We start from the raw sequence: 18218 nt of genomic DNA on the forward strand, positions 1-18218 counted from the left end.
TTGTGTTTAAAAGCTGCCACATGTAATGATAAACTACTCAGAGAGCCAGCCAGAAGAAAGGAGGAGTCATTACTCATAGTAACAGCCACATGGTCCTTAGACTTTTTTATCCACAAAGCTTCGAGACATTGAGTCAAGAAAAATTGTGTAATAATAAAGTCAAGAATGACTCCAGGCATCCCAACCATGGGGAATTGAATTGAATTCACCATCAATTATCTTTTTTTATATTGTGCTTATCTCATTACAGTTGGGTACAGTTTTTACCTTCTGCTAGAACACATTTCCAGCTTTACAATTTTGAATGAAAAATAAAACCAACGTTCAATTGTGAATCTAGACCTTGAAATAATTTGCCAGATGAAGACATATTGCTTTAGCTAGATGTCTCCTTCTGTCTTAATACCCTTGATGAAAGGAGACAATATACTTAATTTGTTTTTCAGGTTATGAAAGTAATACGTGTTCCTTGCAAAAAAAATTAGAAAATACATAGAAGCAAAATGAAGATAAGAAAAATATTCCTCTCCAAGGAGACCCCCTGTTAATGTCCTTTAAAGAAAAAACCAAAGAGGCATGAATTAATCAGTTTCTTAACAAAAATAAGACAAATTCCAAAAGCTGTTTTGCAACCACATTTTTGATTTAATAATAACACTTAAAAAGAGGAATATCTTCCTAATGGTTAAATATTTCTTCTAAAGTACCATAACGTTTTTGATGGCTGCATAGTAGTCCCTTGTGTGATTTTTTTTTTCCCCCTATAATTAATTGATAAATCTCCTATTATTAGACCTTAATTATTAACTAATTCTCACTATTACAAATTACATATTTGTGGAAATAGGTGTTGGTATAGATAGATAAATGATTAGGGGGAAAAAGCATATTATAAACTATGTATAGCATGTAATATCTATTAAAAGCAGTTATATAATTCCACACACAAATATAATAGAAGAAGATACACTAAATTTTCATGACAGTTATCTTTGTCTAGTAAAACTGAGGGAGATTTTGATTTTTTTACTTTTATGTTCTTTTTCATTTTTTTTCAATTATTTGTACTACCTGTGTATTGAAAAAGAGAAAATAAAATGAGAAATAAAATGCAATATTATTATAGGTTTATACCCCTCTTCAAAAAACGCATAGAAAAAATACTACAAGGATCTGTGCAAAATGTTAACTGTGATTGTCCTTAACTGGAAGGATTTTAGGTTTTTATTCTTTGTGTTTTACCTGTAATATCCCTTATTTGTCCATATAGTAATTTATCATTCATAATAAAAAAACATAGTATAATATAATATAATATAATATAATATAATATAATATAATATAATAAGAAAAACATAAGAATTCTCTTCCAGTTGGCATGGGATACATTCTAAAGCCAAGCAGTAGAAAATATGTGGTATTAAAATTCACTGATTTGGGTTCTTCTAAGCCACTGTAGCAAATTTACTCTGATCTCTGATCAGTAGCTAATCAAGAGACTGTATAAATATGGCCTATGTTTCATTTTCTCACCCTAAAAAGCAGCTCATTATGCAGCCAATATCCAGAGAGTAGGGCCAGAAGGGTATAGATAGAAAGTTCTAAATTCAACCCAGCATCTAGGAAAGCCTTCCTCCCTCCTGTCCCAGTACAAGCTGGGCTGAATACACTCATCTTACACTTAGCAGACTTGCAAGGAGCGCCAGCAGACATGACCAACCCAAGTGATGTCCACATATCAGGAGCCAGAGGCCCTTTTCTGTTAGAGCAGCCAAATCGTTGCTGAAAGCCCACTTCATAATGTGGCTGTTGCATTTCAGGCCTCTTGAGGACAAGGCGTTTGGTGAGGGGAGATGAGGGAGTGAGATTGGGGGCAGAAGAGCAGGGGAATACTAATAAAGGCAGGAAGGAGGGGCGGCTTTCCTCCCGGCAGTATTACAGAGAGGAACTAGGACATGTGACATCATCACAGGATAAAGTGCACACTGTCAGAGCAGCATGTCATTATTGCAGAATAGTTGCCCAATTTGCTAATTCTCATATCACCTGCCATTTATGAACCCTTATTAGAAGCCCAGTGCTGTGTTAAACACTCTACACACAGCATTTCATTTAATCCTCAAAGAGCCCTATGAGGAAGACACTGTTTTCCCCAGCTGACAAATAAAGAAACTGAGGCAGAGAGAACTTAAGTAGCTTTATGTATAAGATCAGAATATTTGGGATGTCCTTATACTAAAAATTATTCATTTATCTGAAATTCACATTTCAGGCATTCTGTACCTTTTTCCCATTTGGCTGTCACTCAGGAAAGACTAGTTAAGTGCCAGCTGTGTGGGAATCCCAGTCCGGGGCCACGTGACTGGCTGGACCTGGAGTGGGGACAGGGCCCTCGGTTGTCTGCTTCCCAAACCTTTGCAGGCACAGAGCCAGATACTGGGGGGGGGGGGGGCACTCGAGTCCCTGCCATCCAGAAGAGAAGTTAGAACAAGTACAAATAATGAATGCAAGTTCTGATAAGGAAGGCCTACAAAGGCATGCAGCCGCAGACATGATCTGTTTAGCCTGAACATGTTGCCTTAAAAAAATGAAATCAAAAGCTTGCAGGTGGGGTGTGCTATCTCCAGCTCCCCAGAGCCCCCAGCACCTTTCACTCATTCCCCTGGCACTGCCTGCCTCCTGTGGGTGGTGAGCCCTCACCCCTGTTTTATTACCAAGAGACTGACAGGGGTCAGCAAGTAGTTCAAGTCCTGGGACAGTACAAAGATAAGAAAGGGAGTTTCCAGCTGGGGACTCAGAAGAGACTGGAAGGGGGAAATGAGCATTTTGAATGCTCCTTCTCATTTTACTTCCCTGAATATTGCTAACAAGATGCGCTGCAGAGGCGAGATTGATTCATTCAGCCAACTAATGTTCCTTGAACACCTGCTATGCCCCAGGCACTGTTGTAGGTGCTGGAGGTGTAGGGTGAACATGACGGACAGAATCCCTGCATCAGTGATTTTACCTTCTAGTGAGGGAGACCAATAAAGAGGTTGTCAGGTAGTGAAAAGGACTGTGAGGAAAAATAAAACAGGAAGCGGGGCTAGAGTGGTAAGGAAAATGTCTTCTTGTCGGTTGGTTGGGAAAGACCCCTCTGAGGTTGGGACATAAACTGGGAGAGCCAAGTCAAAGGACAGGTCTTGTGAGAAAGAGGGTGAAGGGCTTTCCTGGCAGGAGGCGCAGTTAGTGCAAATGCCCTGAGGCAGGGACAGGATTAACATGTACAAGGAGCTGTAAGGAAGCACAGGAAGCAGCAGGGAGTGGGGTGGACAGTGAGATCAGACAGAGTGAGGAAGCAGAGGTGCAGGTCACGGAGGGCCTGTCAGGTCACGCTGGGGCCTGTGATTGGTAAGGAGCGACACTGAAATGAAATGAAATAATAGGACCTATCTCTTAGGGTCTTGTGAATATTAAATTCCCCATGTAAAGTGCTAACATGGCTACACAGTTAATTCTATATATGTCGCTATTCTTATTCAGTGTTCAATAAATTTTTATTGAATGAACCGAATTAATGTAGACGCTATCTATTTAACAGCCCATTGTCAGAGCAAACGTTTGTCTCAGCACAATACATGTTTTCATTTGGAAACACGAGCTCTGGTGTCAGATGTGCTGAGATCGATGCACTGATGCCCTTGACAGAAGCCAGTTTCTGTAGCAGTTCCTTCCATCATGACCTCCACCTCTCCCTGCTTCCCCGCCCCTCCAAAAGACTCCTTTACCAGCTGACTTTCGCTGGCATTTTGATTTCTTCTGGTTGCCCTCCACAGATAAAACTGTGAAGCTGTGGAAAGTCAGCGAGCGTGACAAGAGGCCAGAAGGCTACAATCTGAAAGATGAGGAGGGCCGGCTGCGGGATCCTGCCACCATCACAACCTTGCGGGTGAGCCTGACGGCTGGTTTTCCACCATCTTTCAGCTTCCTTGGCCACCAGGGGAGGTGGGGGGGACAAGTTTGGCCACATACTGGCTTTTGCCATGGGTTGCAACTCTCAGGTGTGAACAGGGGAGTTCAAGCAGAGACCCAACCTATCTGCATCTCTGGCAGCAGCTGGAGGGGCAGGACAGGCACTGAGCTCTGATGGCGCCAAATCCACGCATCTCTTTCTGTCCCCAAGGACTTGCCCACGTGGCCACTGCCATACATTACTGTCTTCTCAGCCTCTGTTCACATCATCGAAAATGTCTTGAGCATCTTCTGTAATCAAGATCCAGGGGATGGGACCACGCAGAGGGGAAGCCGGGGTCTTGTGATTCAAAACATGAACTTCTGAATCTAGCACGCCTGGGTTCAAATTCTACCACATACCAGAATCTCATGTAGTCGCTTAACCTTTTTGAACTCGAGTCATGCAAGTTATTTTTAGTTTTTCCGTATGCAAAACAGGGAACTTAATTACCTTACTATCTGTGGACTTATGAGGATAAAATGCAGTGAGGATGGCAAGCTCTTACTCCATGGCTGGTACTTAAGAAATGGTCTCTACTGTTAGTCTCCCTAACTTCCTTCCTGCCCTCCAGAAATGCACAGTCTGGTAAGGAAAGAGGATGTGTAGGACTAATATGCAAATGACACGATGCTAAATAGAATAAGATAAATGCAGTGAGAGTCGGGGAGTTCCAGTTTTATCAAAGGCCTGAGAAATTTTATTTGGTTCTGGGAGGCCAGGAAAAGTCTTGTAGGGAAATGGTGTTAGAAATGGACTTCTGAAAGCAGACTCTTTTAAAGGGAAGGCTCTCTAGATATAGGTTAAGATGGTTCAGGACTGGGCAATGAGTTTAGTTCTGGAAGTGCTCAACACGAGCGGTGAAGCAGGCACATGATGGGACCAGCCCCGGCCCCCAGGGACCCACAGATCTGTGTAAAACACGTGCTTTCAGATGCCAGCTGCTCTACTAAAGACCAGAAACTGGGACCGGAGACGGAGACGTACCCATGGGGAAAAGAGGTTGTCGCCTGAGGTTCAGAGGCAGATGTGGGAATTGAATGATCGGTGGCTGCCTGATTACCTCACTTGTTGGTTTGTTCATTCATTCATTCATTTGTTCATCCGTTTATTCCATGAATGCTTTTTGAGTACAGACTCTATGCTGGTCATAGTTGTAGGCTGTGTGCACCCAGTACTAATGGGTGCCTGCTCTTCTACTGAGCGTCCTCTGAGCCGACAAGCATTGGCTGTTCTGTTGCCTCTCGTCCGCTGTGCCTTTAACCTGGAGAATAGCCAAGCAGGTCCGCCTTATCAGACTGGTTCGATGCACTAAATGTGCAGAGGTTTTGGCAACTGGAGGACAGAGCAGTGAAGAGTGTAATGCTGAGTCAGTCTGTCCTGGGTCAGAGGTCTGGCTCCATTCCTTTCTGGCTGGTGGCTTTGGACGCGTGACTTAAATTCCTGTGCCTCCAACTTTTCACACCTGCGCAACAGGGCTGAGGGATGGTCATTACGTCCCAGGATCGTGGCGAGGACTTAGTACGATATCATGTGTGGTAAAGAGCTTATCCTGTGTGGTCTCACTCACAGAAAGCACTCAATAATATTAATTCCCTGCTGTTGGTTTAGTATTACTGTCATCGTCACCAGTTTCATGGCTGTCATGACACCCAAGTTATGATAGTAGGCCTGGGTATATGAAGAAATTCCTATTTTTCTCTTCATATGCTTTTTATACTGCTGTTTTCACTCCTCAGGCTTGTGTCTGGTGCCTAGGAAGGAGGCAAGCACTGTGCTGGAGATGCAAAGGGGAGGAGACAGTCTTTCACCCCTAGGACTTCGCAGTCCCGTGGAGGAAACAGATAGATCGGGTGCCACTGGGGAGCTGATGACGTGAGGTTCTGCCGAGATGTTACCTTGCCCTCGTTTGCTGTGTGGATGGAATTTCTCGGATGCTGTCTATGGTCCCCACGATGAGTTTCTGTTGTCCAGGCACCCTATGAATTTCATATATCTGTGTTTAGCCCCTGGGAGAATGCCATCCCTGTGATGAAGGGGTGAGAAGGACTCTATGTAAGTTTCCATTAAAGCAGAGATTGTCCCCAAGATGCCACAGTGATGTTGTGAACTGGACTGGTGCATCTCAAACAGGGAAGGAGGCCCTGAGGTGTGGCTAGGAATCAGAAAACCCCAGTGCTGGTTCTTGCATTCTTAGGAACAATCCATGTGACCCCAGGCCAGTGAATCACATTTCTTCTCTCTGAGCTTGGTTTCTGAGCTGCCGAGCAGAGGACTACGCAAAGTCAGTGGTTTGCCTCCTTGGGTGCCGGTTACAAATGCAGATGCCCAGGACCAAGCCCCACTGACTCTCTTCTACAAGCTGGGTGGTCCCTAGGAATCTGCATTTTTATCATGAGCCCCTGGTGGCTGAGATAAAGGATCTGTTATCCCTGGACTTTTATCATCTCTAAGGCTCCTCCACACTCATTTTTCATGAGCCTCTGCTACTTTTCAATCATTTCGACAGTCATTGTACCAACTCGCCAGACATTTGCTATCATACAGTAAAACTCATACCTGATTTCACCTCATCTACCCTCCTAGGCTTTCAAGCATCCTCATTTCACTGTAAACATCCACACACCGGCATTCTTTCAATGTAAATACTGAAAAGGTCAGCCTCCTTTCTTTCTGATCCCAGTGGTAGAAGAAGAAAAACCAGGCAACCTTGAAGACAACAGATTCAGAACAATGACTCCAAACAGAGAATGAGCTGATGAGATATTAATCAGACCCTAATTTACTAACATGCTCTGCTCTTGAAATTTGCATTGCCAGCAGTTGTGGCTTTTTTTTTTTTTCCTTCCCTGTGCTATGATTACCTCTCACTCACTTTCGTAGTTTCCAGTTCTACGTGGATCTTAAGAGCAGGGAAGTTTAATAATACCCGACAGCTAATTAATCCTCACTGAGTAATGAACCTGTTCTATTTCAGCGCTGGGAGGCTCAGCTTTGAAAGTATGAATGTAGTTATTTTTTTCCCCTTTTTTATTCAAGATAGCCTTTCAAATCCAATCACTCGTTACCCAGAGAGACCATGAGAAGCACTTCTGAGAACACCACATCTCCTGCGCGGTATTAGAACATTGAAGGCAATAAGCATGATGATAGTTTAATAGTAATAGTAGCTTATAGTTGTAAAATACCATTTATACCAGCTGTGAAGCTGTTTTCTTACCTCACCCCCTGATTCATCTTCGACCAGCCAGTGAGGAAGGCAGGACAGGTATTTGGCAGGTGAAAATGCTAGTATGTGATATTGATGGTGTATTTACTATATCTCATGCCACCCACTCACTGCATTAGCTACCTCGTGGGCGACAGGTCACTGTTAAAATACCCATTGAACAGATGTGCCTCACAGAAGTTAAGTTATGTGCCCAAGGTCATGCAGGGCTAACAATCAAACCTTGATCTCCTTTGCTCTGGAACCTGAGCCCTTAAACCTGATGCAGGCTGAGAGGGATAATGACTTGCCCAATGTCTGTCAGCCAGTTATTCCAGAGCTGTCACTCAAAATCAAGAGCTATGGCTCTTAAACTTGGACACATACATTTTGGGACATTTTTAAAGGTTTTGTTAATAATCAGTGCTGTTATTATTCCAGATCAGGATGTGTGGACATGTCTCTCCTCCCTCTCTCCCCCTCTCTGTCTTTCTCTCTCACCTGCACATTCACACAGTGAGTTCCCAGAACTCTGACCTCCATATGGAGAAACCAAGCCCTTGAGGTCTTACATATTTCCACTTAGCAAGATTCTCTGTGCCTTTCTTGCCAACCTCCCAATATCCAGGGGTAAGAGGCCCTCAGAGCCCTTTCTCGGCAGCAGAAAGAAACTCATAGTTCAAGTGACTTAATCAGCCCAGGAGGGGAGCTGGGTGGTGACAGATCACACTGAGCCGACCTCTCTGTGCAGAACGGGCCTGGAGTCATTATTTCCCTCATTGTGGTTGGCTGCTGGTGCCCTGGGAACCGAGGCCAGGTTGAAACGTGCTTTTGAACCAGTTACAGAGTCTAGAAGGTGTGAGTCCCACACTGACTTGCCATAACCTCCCCCAAAATGAAGGAAATGTAATGAGCTTAAGTTTTCTAATGGATTTGTATCCAAATATTCCTTGCAGCTTATATAAATAATAATAATAATACCACGTTTATTGAGTGCTTACTATATGCAGGACTGTGTATCCTTGTATCATTTCATCTGAACAGTAACTGTCCCGGGCAGATTCTGTTATTCTCTCTGGATCATCCAAAGCCTTCCTCCTTCATTCCACTGAAGTCTCAGAGCTGCGCTCCTGGAATTCTCTAGGGAAAATAGCACACTCACATCTTCCCGCTCGCTCTCGGCGTGCGTACCCTGCCCCTTTGGTCTTAGCTCTTTTCCTGGCCTGATGTATCATTTGTCTGCTTCCCCTCTCCCTCCACTAAAATGTAAGCTCCATGAAAACAGGAACCACGCATCTTCTCTCCTGCAGATCCGGCACTGAGAACAGTGCAGGACACGTGGTAGCACTCAGTAGGTGGGTCAAGTGAAGAGATTCCACAGAAGTGGAAACGGAGTTTTAGGATAGGCAAGGGGTCGTCTGCCCAAGATCTCATGGCTAGAAAACGGTGGGGCTGGGATTCGAGTCTAGCCCATCTGACCCCAGATCTGATGCTTTCCATTATGATTCCCTATAGCTGCTTTCTAAGAAGATATTCATTCTTTTTTTTTTTACTTTTTTGTTTCTAATTTATTCTAGTCTACATATGAATATATACATTTTTCCTCAATTTATCCTTTCCCACCCCCTTCCCCCTCTGGTAATCATAAGTTTGTTTTCTATGTCTGTGAGTCTATTTCTTTTTTGTAAATAAGTTCATTTGTCTTTTTTTCTTAGACTCCATATATAAGTGGTATCATATGGTGTTTTTCTTTCCCTTTCTGGCTTACTTCACTTAAAATGACATTCTCCAGTTTCTTCCATGTTGCTGCAAATGGCATTATTTTATTATTTTTTATGACTGAGTAGTATTCCATTGTATAAATATACCACAGCTTCTTTATCCAATCATCTGTCAGTGGACATTTAGGTTGTTTCTGTGTCTTGACTATTGTATATAGTGCTGCTGTGAACATTGGGGTGCATGTATCTTTTTGAATTAAAGTTCCCTCTGGATATATGCCCAGGAGTGGAATTGCTGGATCATATGGTAGTTTCCATGCCTTGGCTATTGTAAACAGTGCTGCTATGACATTGGGGTTCAGGTGTCTTTTCAAATTACTAGTTTGGGTTTTTTTGGGGGGGGGGATATACCCAGGAATGGAATTGCTGGGTCATATGGTAATTCTATTTTTAGCTTTTTGAGAAACCTCCTTACTGGTTTCCATAGTGGCTGCACCAATTTACATTCCCACCAACAGTGTACAAGGGTTCCCTTTTCTCCACATCCTGGCCAACATCTGTTATTTGTGGAGTGTTTTTGTTTTTGTTTTTGATGATAGCCATTCTGACAGGTGTGAGGTGGTATCTCATTGTGGTTTTGACTTGCATTTCCCTGATTATTAGCAAAGTTGAGCATCTTTTCACATGCCTGTTGGCCACCTGGATTTTTTCTTTGCAAAAATGTCTATTCAGGTCTTCTGCCCATTTTTTAATCAGGTTTTTTTTTTAATGTTGAGTTGTTGAGCTGATCATAAATTTTGGATATTAACCCCTTACCTGTCATATCATTTGCAAATATTTTCCCCTGAAGGGAACTTCTTGACAGTTATCGCTAACAGGTCGTGGGATTGACTAAACAAACTTTTCCCAAAGTGGTCATTTTGGTGGAACAACCGGTTTAGCTGCCTGTTCTGTTTTCTAGAGAAATGATGAAACAGACACTGGTTTATGTTTACTAATAATAGCAACCACGTTTATTCAGCCATTCCTAGGGACTAACTCTGCACTGAGCAGGTTTGTGCACATTGTACAATTCATTCTTTATCACAATCCTGTGACTTGTGCATCATGCCCATTTTACCGGTGTGTAAACGGAGGCTCAGGGAGGCGAGCACTGGCTTAAGGCCTCACTGGTAATAAGCGGCAAAGCCAAGAAGGAGCTGAGGTCTGTCTGATCCCAGGACTCCTGCCCATCACCAATACACAGGACTGTTTGTTATTGCATGGTCCGTGATCTAGACAACAATGAGGATGATAGCATCTGACACGTAGAACTTCTCAATGTATTTTAAATCCTATTCATTGAGTCCCTTCTATGTTCCAGGCACTGTGCTAAGTATATAGTACACGGTGAGTCTTACAAAGATGAGTGAAACACACTCTGTCCTCCAGGGCCAAGGAAGGGACACATTGCCAATGGCTGCGCCATGAAGTTCACTAAAGCAGTGTTTTCGAACCACAGTGCCTCTCATGGTTACTGGGGATATGTTTTAGAACAATCACTCGCCTCTTCACTAGGGATCTGGTTCAGAAGGTCTGAGTTGTACCCAGTGAAATGACATCATTGACAAGACCCCTCGTAGAAGACCCTCAGGTGATTCTGATACAGGTGATCCCTGGGACACATTTTGAGAAACACTAGATCGGGTTAGTGTACTGAGACGAGCACAGGAGATTGTCATGGCAGTTCAGAGGAAGAGCAAAAAGAATGAAATGGAGGACCAGGAAGGAGTTTTCAAGATACATGATGGATGGTCTTTTATGCTGAGGGGTCTCATTTGATGCTCCCAAGGATCTTGGGAGACAAATGGGGCATGAATTGTGCTTTCCCTCTTTCTCATGGTCTGGATGTGATTATCCCCATTATAAAAGGGGGAAACTGAGGCTCTGAGAGGCAGAACTGAAAATCAAAGGCTTTCCGTCTATGCTCTCTCGCTGCCTCTCTGGTGACTGTGTGGTGATGCTCACTCCAGGAGGATGGGCAACCCCAGGCCAGTCTCAGGGCAGATTACAGGTTGCGTCAGGATCAGCCATCACCGCCTTAGGTTTTCATTTTGGGCTTATGCTTTGACAACAGAGTCCTCTTAGGACACAGATCCAGTCTTCCCCTACCCATTTTAAATTTTTCTAGAGTTCGTTTTATGATTTATTGCTGCTCTGGGGGCTTAATAGCCAATCCTTTTACAGTTTCATCTTTCCTTTCCTTATTTTTGTTGCAAATAACAATGGAGTGTTTAGCTACTGCAGTGCAAAATCAATCAAGGCTGTTCCATATTCACAGGCTCACAGTGGCACCCGGATGGCCCCTGGATGAGATTAACGTTGCGTACATGTCACTCTGGTGTGGGTAATTTCTCCACCTCCACTCCATCCCTCCCCCTCCTGTCCCGGTGGGGGGGACATTGCGATCCCCCGTTGATTGACTGCCCCGCAAGTGAACACTGGCATGTGATGTGTGTAACTCAGCGGGACGCACACACTCTGTGTTTATGAAAATAAATAATAATTTCTGTTATTGTTATTGATTGCCATCATTATCTGATTCTATCTGTCTGTGTCATGGGGTTTCAGTGATGGGATCAGAACGCACTCCACAGGAACTGCAGGCACTACCCTCACCAAAAAGCCTCTGTGTTTTGACGTGTTTTGCCTTTTGGGGGTGACAGTTGTGGATGTCCCTGCCTGTTCCTTGGCTGATCTTCGGCGAGACAGTGTTAGTTGTGTTCAGGGTGAGGCTTCAGCTGGAATAAGAGTAAAAACAGCAAACATTTACTGAGCATTTGCTGTGTTCCAGGGATGCTGCAAATGTGGGCTGATTTAATCTTCAAGATAAACCTATCTTGTAGGGACTAAAATAAACCTCATTTTCCAAAGCCAGAGAGGTCAAACAACCTGCCTGAGGGTCAGACACTAGTACACGGTCGTGCTTGGACTTAAATTCACGTCTTTAGGATTCCAAAATCCATACTGCTATTCTGCCTCTTGTACTAAATAGAATGCCTGATATATTTGTCTGAATATTCAGTATAAACCAAAAGATAAGTAAACAGGGACTAGAAAGAAAACTGTGAAGGAGACAGTAGACGCTTCTGGAATCTTGGGCACAGGTGGGGTTTCTGTTTTGTTCTGGAGGAAGATGGAGCTGAAAGGATGCGTAGAATTAGATTGTGGTTTACCAGACCTCCTGGACGATCATCAGAATCTGGGAATTTTTTTTTTATTGAAGTATAGTCAGTTTACAATGTTGTATTAATTCCTGGTGTACAGCATAGTGATTCATTTATACATATATGTATATCCTTTTCCATATTTTTTTCATTATAGGCTATTACAAGGTACTGAATATAGTTCCCTGTGCTATGCAGTAGGACCGTGTTTATCTCTTTTGTGTATAATAGAAAGTATCTTAATTGTTCCCAGCTAACTGATTCAGAGTGTCCAAGAGAAGGGCCAAGGGATCTACCCATGTTTCTCAGCTGTATCCCAGGTGGTTCTGAAGATAAACTGGGCTTGAGGACATTGGCAAAGTGACCTTTAAAGTCCCCTCTGAACATGAGCTTCTCTGATTTGATTTTGTAAGATCCTCCTCTGCCTGTTTCCTTCCTCCTACCTCAAGGTTCTATATGGAATAATCTGAGGGCAATGTTATTATCACAACGTTTTACATTTGAGTGAATGAGTGGATTTAGAGTGCGCTTCTGCAAGCCAAGCAGGTTCAGGCTGTGTGACTAAACCTCTGCCCTTTATAACTCAGGTTCTTACCCCCTCTTACTCCTGGTCACATCAGGGGGCAGCCCACCTAACCACCAGCGTGCTGGGGCAGAGACAGTAGTGCAGGCGTCAGTGAAATACCCACTGTGCGCCCAGCCTTCTGCTCAGCACATTTAAGTGCCGTCTTATTGCAGCCTGACGGCAGTCCTGTGGGGTAAGTACTGTTTTTATTCCCATTTTGCAGATGAGTACATTCGATTCAGGGAACTGAGCTTACTTGCCCAAGGGCTACAGCTACTAAGGGACAGAGTCATCTTTTTAACCAGTTTCAGTCTGACTCCAGAGTCTGTGATCTTAATACCGTGCCCCAGTCTCCAGGCAAGGGCTCGAGCACTGACCACATCTTACCTATCGTCTGTAAAATGGAAATCATGGCACATTCTTCCCACAAAGGCTGTGTGAATAAAATAGAGCAGCCTTATGCCTTGCGATCAGTGGGTGTTCCTTCCCATCTTGTCTTTCTCCTAGACACCAGGACTTTCAGGAAAATCAGATAAATATATTGAAAAAATTCAAAGCAGTAGTATGTTTGGGGACCAGCAATCCATCCTGCTTTACTCTGAATGTGTGTTTGCCCTGGCTCTCCAGAGCTGCCTTGGATTCAGAGCACATTCACTGGCAATAAAATATTTTCTTTCATCTCAAAGCTCCCTTTGTTATGCTGCGCTTACCGTGTAGTAATTAGATCCAAGATAAATATAAATATAAGCAGAATCCTGTATCTGGCTTGAGATCAAGTTCTCTTTGTCTCTTGCTCCCAACCCCTTTGGAAGGCATCCATGGCTTCTCGATGTGATAGGAACTAGTAAATGACACTTGGTGACAATGGGAAGCTGAGAAGTCCACTAGCATCAGAAGAAGAAAAGGATCATGTTAGTGAAGGAAATCTTGATGTTTCCATGGCCCCTGGGGCAGTTTGTCTTGAGGGTCCACAGTCAGGAGGCACAGTATTCTAGACTATGACCCACCCTCTTTTCCTAACCTTGGTCAGTAAATGGTCTGAATTTCAGAGATGTGAGAAGGTCGTCCCGGCCAGGGCAGGCTGCTACCCTTCTCCAGGCTTGGCGAGCAAGGATCTTGTCATTGTGTGAAACCTAAATCACACTAACCCAGGCAGGTTTTTCTCAAAAGAGATATTATTGGCATGATTTTCCCCATCGTCTCCTTTAAAGGGCTCTCTGTGTACTTTTAGTAGATGGAAAATCAAGGCATAATTGGGTGATTCAAGGGGGAAAATTATCTCTATTTTCAGAATCTTTCAGATGCAATTATCTGAGCTGTGAATGTCGTGGGAAAGACGTTGTCCCCAGACCAGGTCCTGGCTCTGGTAGCGGAGCTACTGTTGCAGGAGTTATAGGCGTGAGTTCCAGCCCTTGAAATTACTTGTGCATGTGTACGCGTGTGCAGGCGTGCACAGGGCGTGAAGTACCAAGAAGTGCTTTGCTCAGGAAACCTGAGAATGTTAGCACAGCCTGCAGCTGATCTATGGTATTTGTTTTTAAATTAGACTTACTTAACTAGAGGTCAGAACTGTGGGCCTGGGTCTCTACTGCTACCAAGTTATGAAAAGAACTCGTTTGAAATCACAAGAGGAATTCCAGGGCCTCTGCTCACTATCCATAAGATTTTTGTAGAAAATTATTAACGCAAATGGATTTAGAATCAAGTTCAGGAGAAAACACGATCACTTTGATCTTAGGACGTTGCAAACCAGGCTTCAACTTATGCATTGATTTTTAAATACCTGTCCTTACCAGAGAAAAAGATTTTAAAATATTTTCTTAGAGGTTAGTGTATAGAGGAATGTACTTTCTTTTCTTTGGTGCATAAAAATAAGAAATTGGTTGAAGGAAAATATTTTATAAGGGTAGTTTTATGTTAAAGGAGATTGTCGTCAACTGGAAAAATATTTAATTCTCTGGTTTCCTTAGAACGACTGAGCCACGAGGAAAGGCATTTCTACGTGAAAGGTTTAGATTTGTATAGTTTTGAGTGGAGGGGAGTGGATCACATTCTTGTAATTTGTTGCTGCAGTGAGATGATTGGTTGAGCTCCTGTTCTTCACCAGAAGAAAAATGTTAAAAGCAGTTGTAAAAAACAAACACACACACATACATGCTCTCAAGTGTTTCTTGCTCAAGAATATATGAGAAATCATAGCTTAATAACATGTCAACAGATATATTTACTTTGGGGTTCCTCAGGACATTTTGTGTACTAATATATGATATCAAACTCCAAGAAAGTTGCAGGGCATGCAGTATTTTCCACCAACCCTATTTGACCATGAAAAACCCTTTCCTCAACTCATGGGATTACTGTTCTTTTTAACGTTCTACTCAAAACATGGTGTTTGGCCCAGTGCCGGTCCACAACAAGATAAAGAGCTTGTACCCGAATATGAATCGTTCACATCACTAATCCACCAGATAGTTCAGCTTACACTTTTATTTTCCGTAGCAAGACTTCCTCAATGAATGAAGCAATGAGTTGACTCTGGCTTGAGCTCCTTATGTTGTCACGGACCATTAGCAAACAGTTCATGGATCCGTTATTTTGAGTAGTGCAGCTAGAGGCCTCACTTTGGAAAATGCAGTGAAGGAGCTGGGCGGGGGGACAAGGGTTAGCCTGACCGACCGCAGGGTCGCTGCCCTCTTCCTGTCTTCCAGGGGCAGAATCCCGTGAGGGGGAAGGAGCCTTAAGAAAGCCTCCCTCTTGACATTCAAGTTCATTCACATTAATCAGAGCTTCCTAGTCCCTAATTCTGTTCCAGGCACTTTGCATACTTCCTTGTTTAATCTTCACCTTAACTCCATGACCTAAAAATCTATTATAGCCATTTCACAGGTGAGGAAACTGCTCTGTGTGGAGGAAGTAGCTTGTGCAAGGTTGTTTGCTAGCAAGTGGCAGAATCAGAGTTCAACCCCGGCTGCCTGGCTGTAGATCCCCCCTCTTTACCACTCTGGCCTCCCAGTGGTAATTGTTCTCCACCGTCTTAGCCAGCGTGGGCTTTATCCTTCTGCCAGAGACTTCTTGAAGCAGAAACACATTAGCCAATCTAAAAACCATCATTGCTCACACATGTTTCATTGTGTGTACCCTATCATCTGTGTGATCTGCATTTATAAGAAGAAGGTTCCGCATATATAGTTAAGTGTGATCGCTGCCCTTACATGGGGCTTATAATCCAGGGAGGAACCAGCTGGTTCTGAGCTTTTATTTGAAAATATTAACGGCACCAACCATGTGAACCCAGACCTGACGACAGTACAGTCACTCCTGTTGTGTATTGAACACGGCCTGAGCTCCCTCTCAACATTTTCTTTTCTGCCCTGTGATCTCACTTCCTCTAATTATCTGCAGGAGCTGAGAGGTCTGCAGCTTGGAGCTAAATAGGGACATTTTCTGTTTAATGCCAAAACATCCAGACACAAGGTGAAAACTTCATCCAATTACCCTGCTCTTTCGATTCCAAACATACAGATGTTTAGAAACTTCCGAAGGTTTGATTTTTTTTTTTAATTCACTTTCCAAATTCGGAGAGCATCTGAGAAAAGCATCCTGGGGCGAGGTGGGGCGATCTAAGATGATTGATGCAGACCAGGGTGTGGGAGTTCAGGAGTTGTGAGGTTAGATAGTGACATAGACATGATGAAACAAAGCCATGCTTGGTTCCCCTTATTCCTTCCTGTAGGAAAGTCATCTCTGCAGATGAGCTCAGGATGACTATCACACCAGTCCTGATTAAAGCTGCGTTTGCTGTACTTGATGGTGAAATCAATTAAGAACAGAGGCACCACCTAGGTCTCCTGCTTATTCATTTTTTCACTAATTGCACAAGTATTGATTGAGTACCTACTGTACACCAGGCACTGTGATAGGCCCCAGAATGACAGGAGTGAATCTGCATGGCACAGTCCCTGCCCATGACCTCCTGCCCTCAGTCTCTTTTGGTGGAAAGGCCGTGAATCGAATGCCCCTAGTGTAAAACTGACAGTGGGATGGGGGCTGTACTGGAGAGGTGTAAGGTGTGCAGGAGAGCAGATAATGGAGGAATTGGATACATTCAGGAAGAGCAGAGAGTAATTTTCTGAGTGCTTAATAATGGAGCTGAAACAGGAGGTAGGTAAGGCGAGGAGAGGGACGAACCTTCCAGGCAGAGGCAATGCCATAGACAAAGGCCCTGAGGTGGGAAGTTGCACAGGAGAACAGGGGATGCAGTGAAGGCCAGGATGGCTGGAATGCAGGGCACAGGGGGATGTATGGTATCAGCAAGATGCAGGTGACAAGGCAGCCAGGTTATGGCCTCACTGGGGGATTTGCTCCTTCTCCCAAGAGTATTGCAAACCCTTTCTTCACTGCACTGGTCATTTTTTGAAACTGCTCTTCTTCGTTCAAATAGGTAAATGTTCTGCACCTAAGACAGGAGAGACACCAAGGTAAAAAAAAGCTGCTAGCATAACCTCAGAAGTTCCTGGCAGATATAATGAGTTTTAATTTCAGAAGCCAATGGCATTTTGTTAGCGTGGCCGTGTTGCCCTCATGGCCTGGACTGCCGCTGTTTTGATACATGTCAGGGCATGGCCTCCCTGGAGCTCCTCCAGTATCGAGGCGTCCTCCGTCCAAGGTGAATCCTCCCATGAGTGATTGAATTGTTTGGAGGGTCATAGAAGCTGACAGCTCCCTATTACACAAAGGAAAAGATAAGCTTCCAATTAGTCCGGGGGCTGGAGGAAGCCAAGATGGAGTGCACCTGTCAGAACTGCTTACGACATATAAATCATTACCTCAATTTTCCATGCAAGAGTTGGGCCAGAGAGAGAGAAAGAAGGGACCGAGGTTGCGTAGCAGTGCAGAACTGTATTAAAGAACTCTCACTTGGCTCCAAATCAGGATTTGCTCTGCTATCCATGCAGAGAGAACAGCGCCGTGCCCAGAGGAGTGACAGAGACAAATGCCCACTGGCTCCAGGAAGGGGCGATTTGTTTCTCTGGAGTTTCCTAATGACTCCTATCGCTGATTTAGCGATAGCAGGCACCAAAGCTTTCCCAGACTCCAGAGGGGGGCGTGTTTGGTGCTGTGCTGGCTCTACGTGTGGTCCTAGATTTCCCTATTTGTGTCATCACCATGGTAATCATTGGTATTAAAGTGCCCACCTTTTTTTTTCTTTTTTTTTAGATTTTTAATTATTATTATATTTTTTGATGGAGGTGCTGCAGATTGAACCCAGGACCTCGTGCATGCTAAGCATGCACTCTACCCCAGAGCTGTATCCAGCCCCCAACATTACTTTTCTCTTTTTTTTGAACATTTTTTATTGAGTTATAGTCATTTTACAATGTTGTGTCAAATTCCAGTGTAGAGCACAATTTTTCTAAAGTGCCCAACTTTTACAAGCAAGTACCCCGTGATGTTCTAAAGTGACTGGACAACTTTGCATTCCCACCGCGCAGTACATGGGCTCTGCCCGGTTCCACATTCTCATCAG

The 18218-nt window shown here is 43.8% G+C and overlaps 1 protein-coding gene across 17 annotated transcripts in view; it reads left to right on the forward strand.

Annotated features, from left to right (window-relative positions):
- Positions 1-18218, forward strand: part of PPP2R2B (protein phosphatase 2 regulatory subunit Bbeta) — a 619288-nt gene that overhangs the window by 526374 nt on the left and 74696 nt on the right. For all 17 annotated transcript variants that reach the window (XR_012067318.1, XR_012067317.1, XR_012067336.1 and 14 more), the window contains one exon: positions 3816-3928. Coding sequence is in view for 14 of the 17 variants with exons in the window: in XM_072955312.1 (XP_072811413.1) it covers positions 3816-3928 (113 nt within the window). In the remaining 3 variants the exon portion in view is untranslated. The remainder of the gene's footprint in view (positions 1-3815; positions 3929-18218) is intronic.

The sequence above is a fragment of the Vicugna pacos genome, chromosome 3, assembly GCF_048564905.1.
Source record: "Vicugna pacos chromosome 3, VicPac4, whole genome shotgun sequence".
In the NCBI taxonomy this organism is placed as follows: domain Eukaryota; kingdom Metazoa; phylum Chordata; class Mammalia; order Artiodactyla; family Camelidae; genus Vicugna; species Vicugna pacos.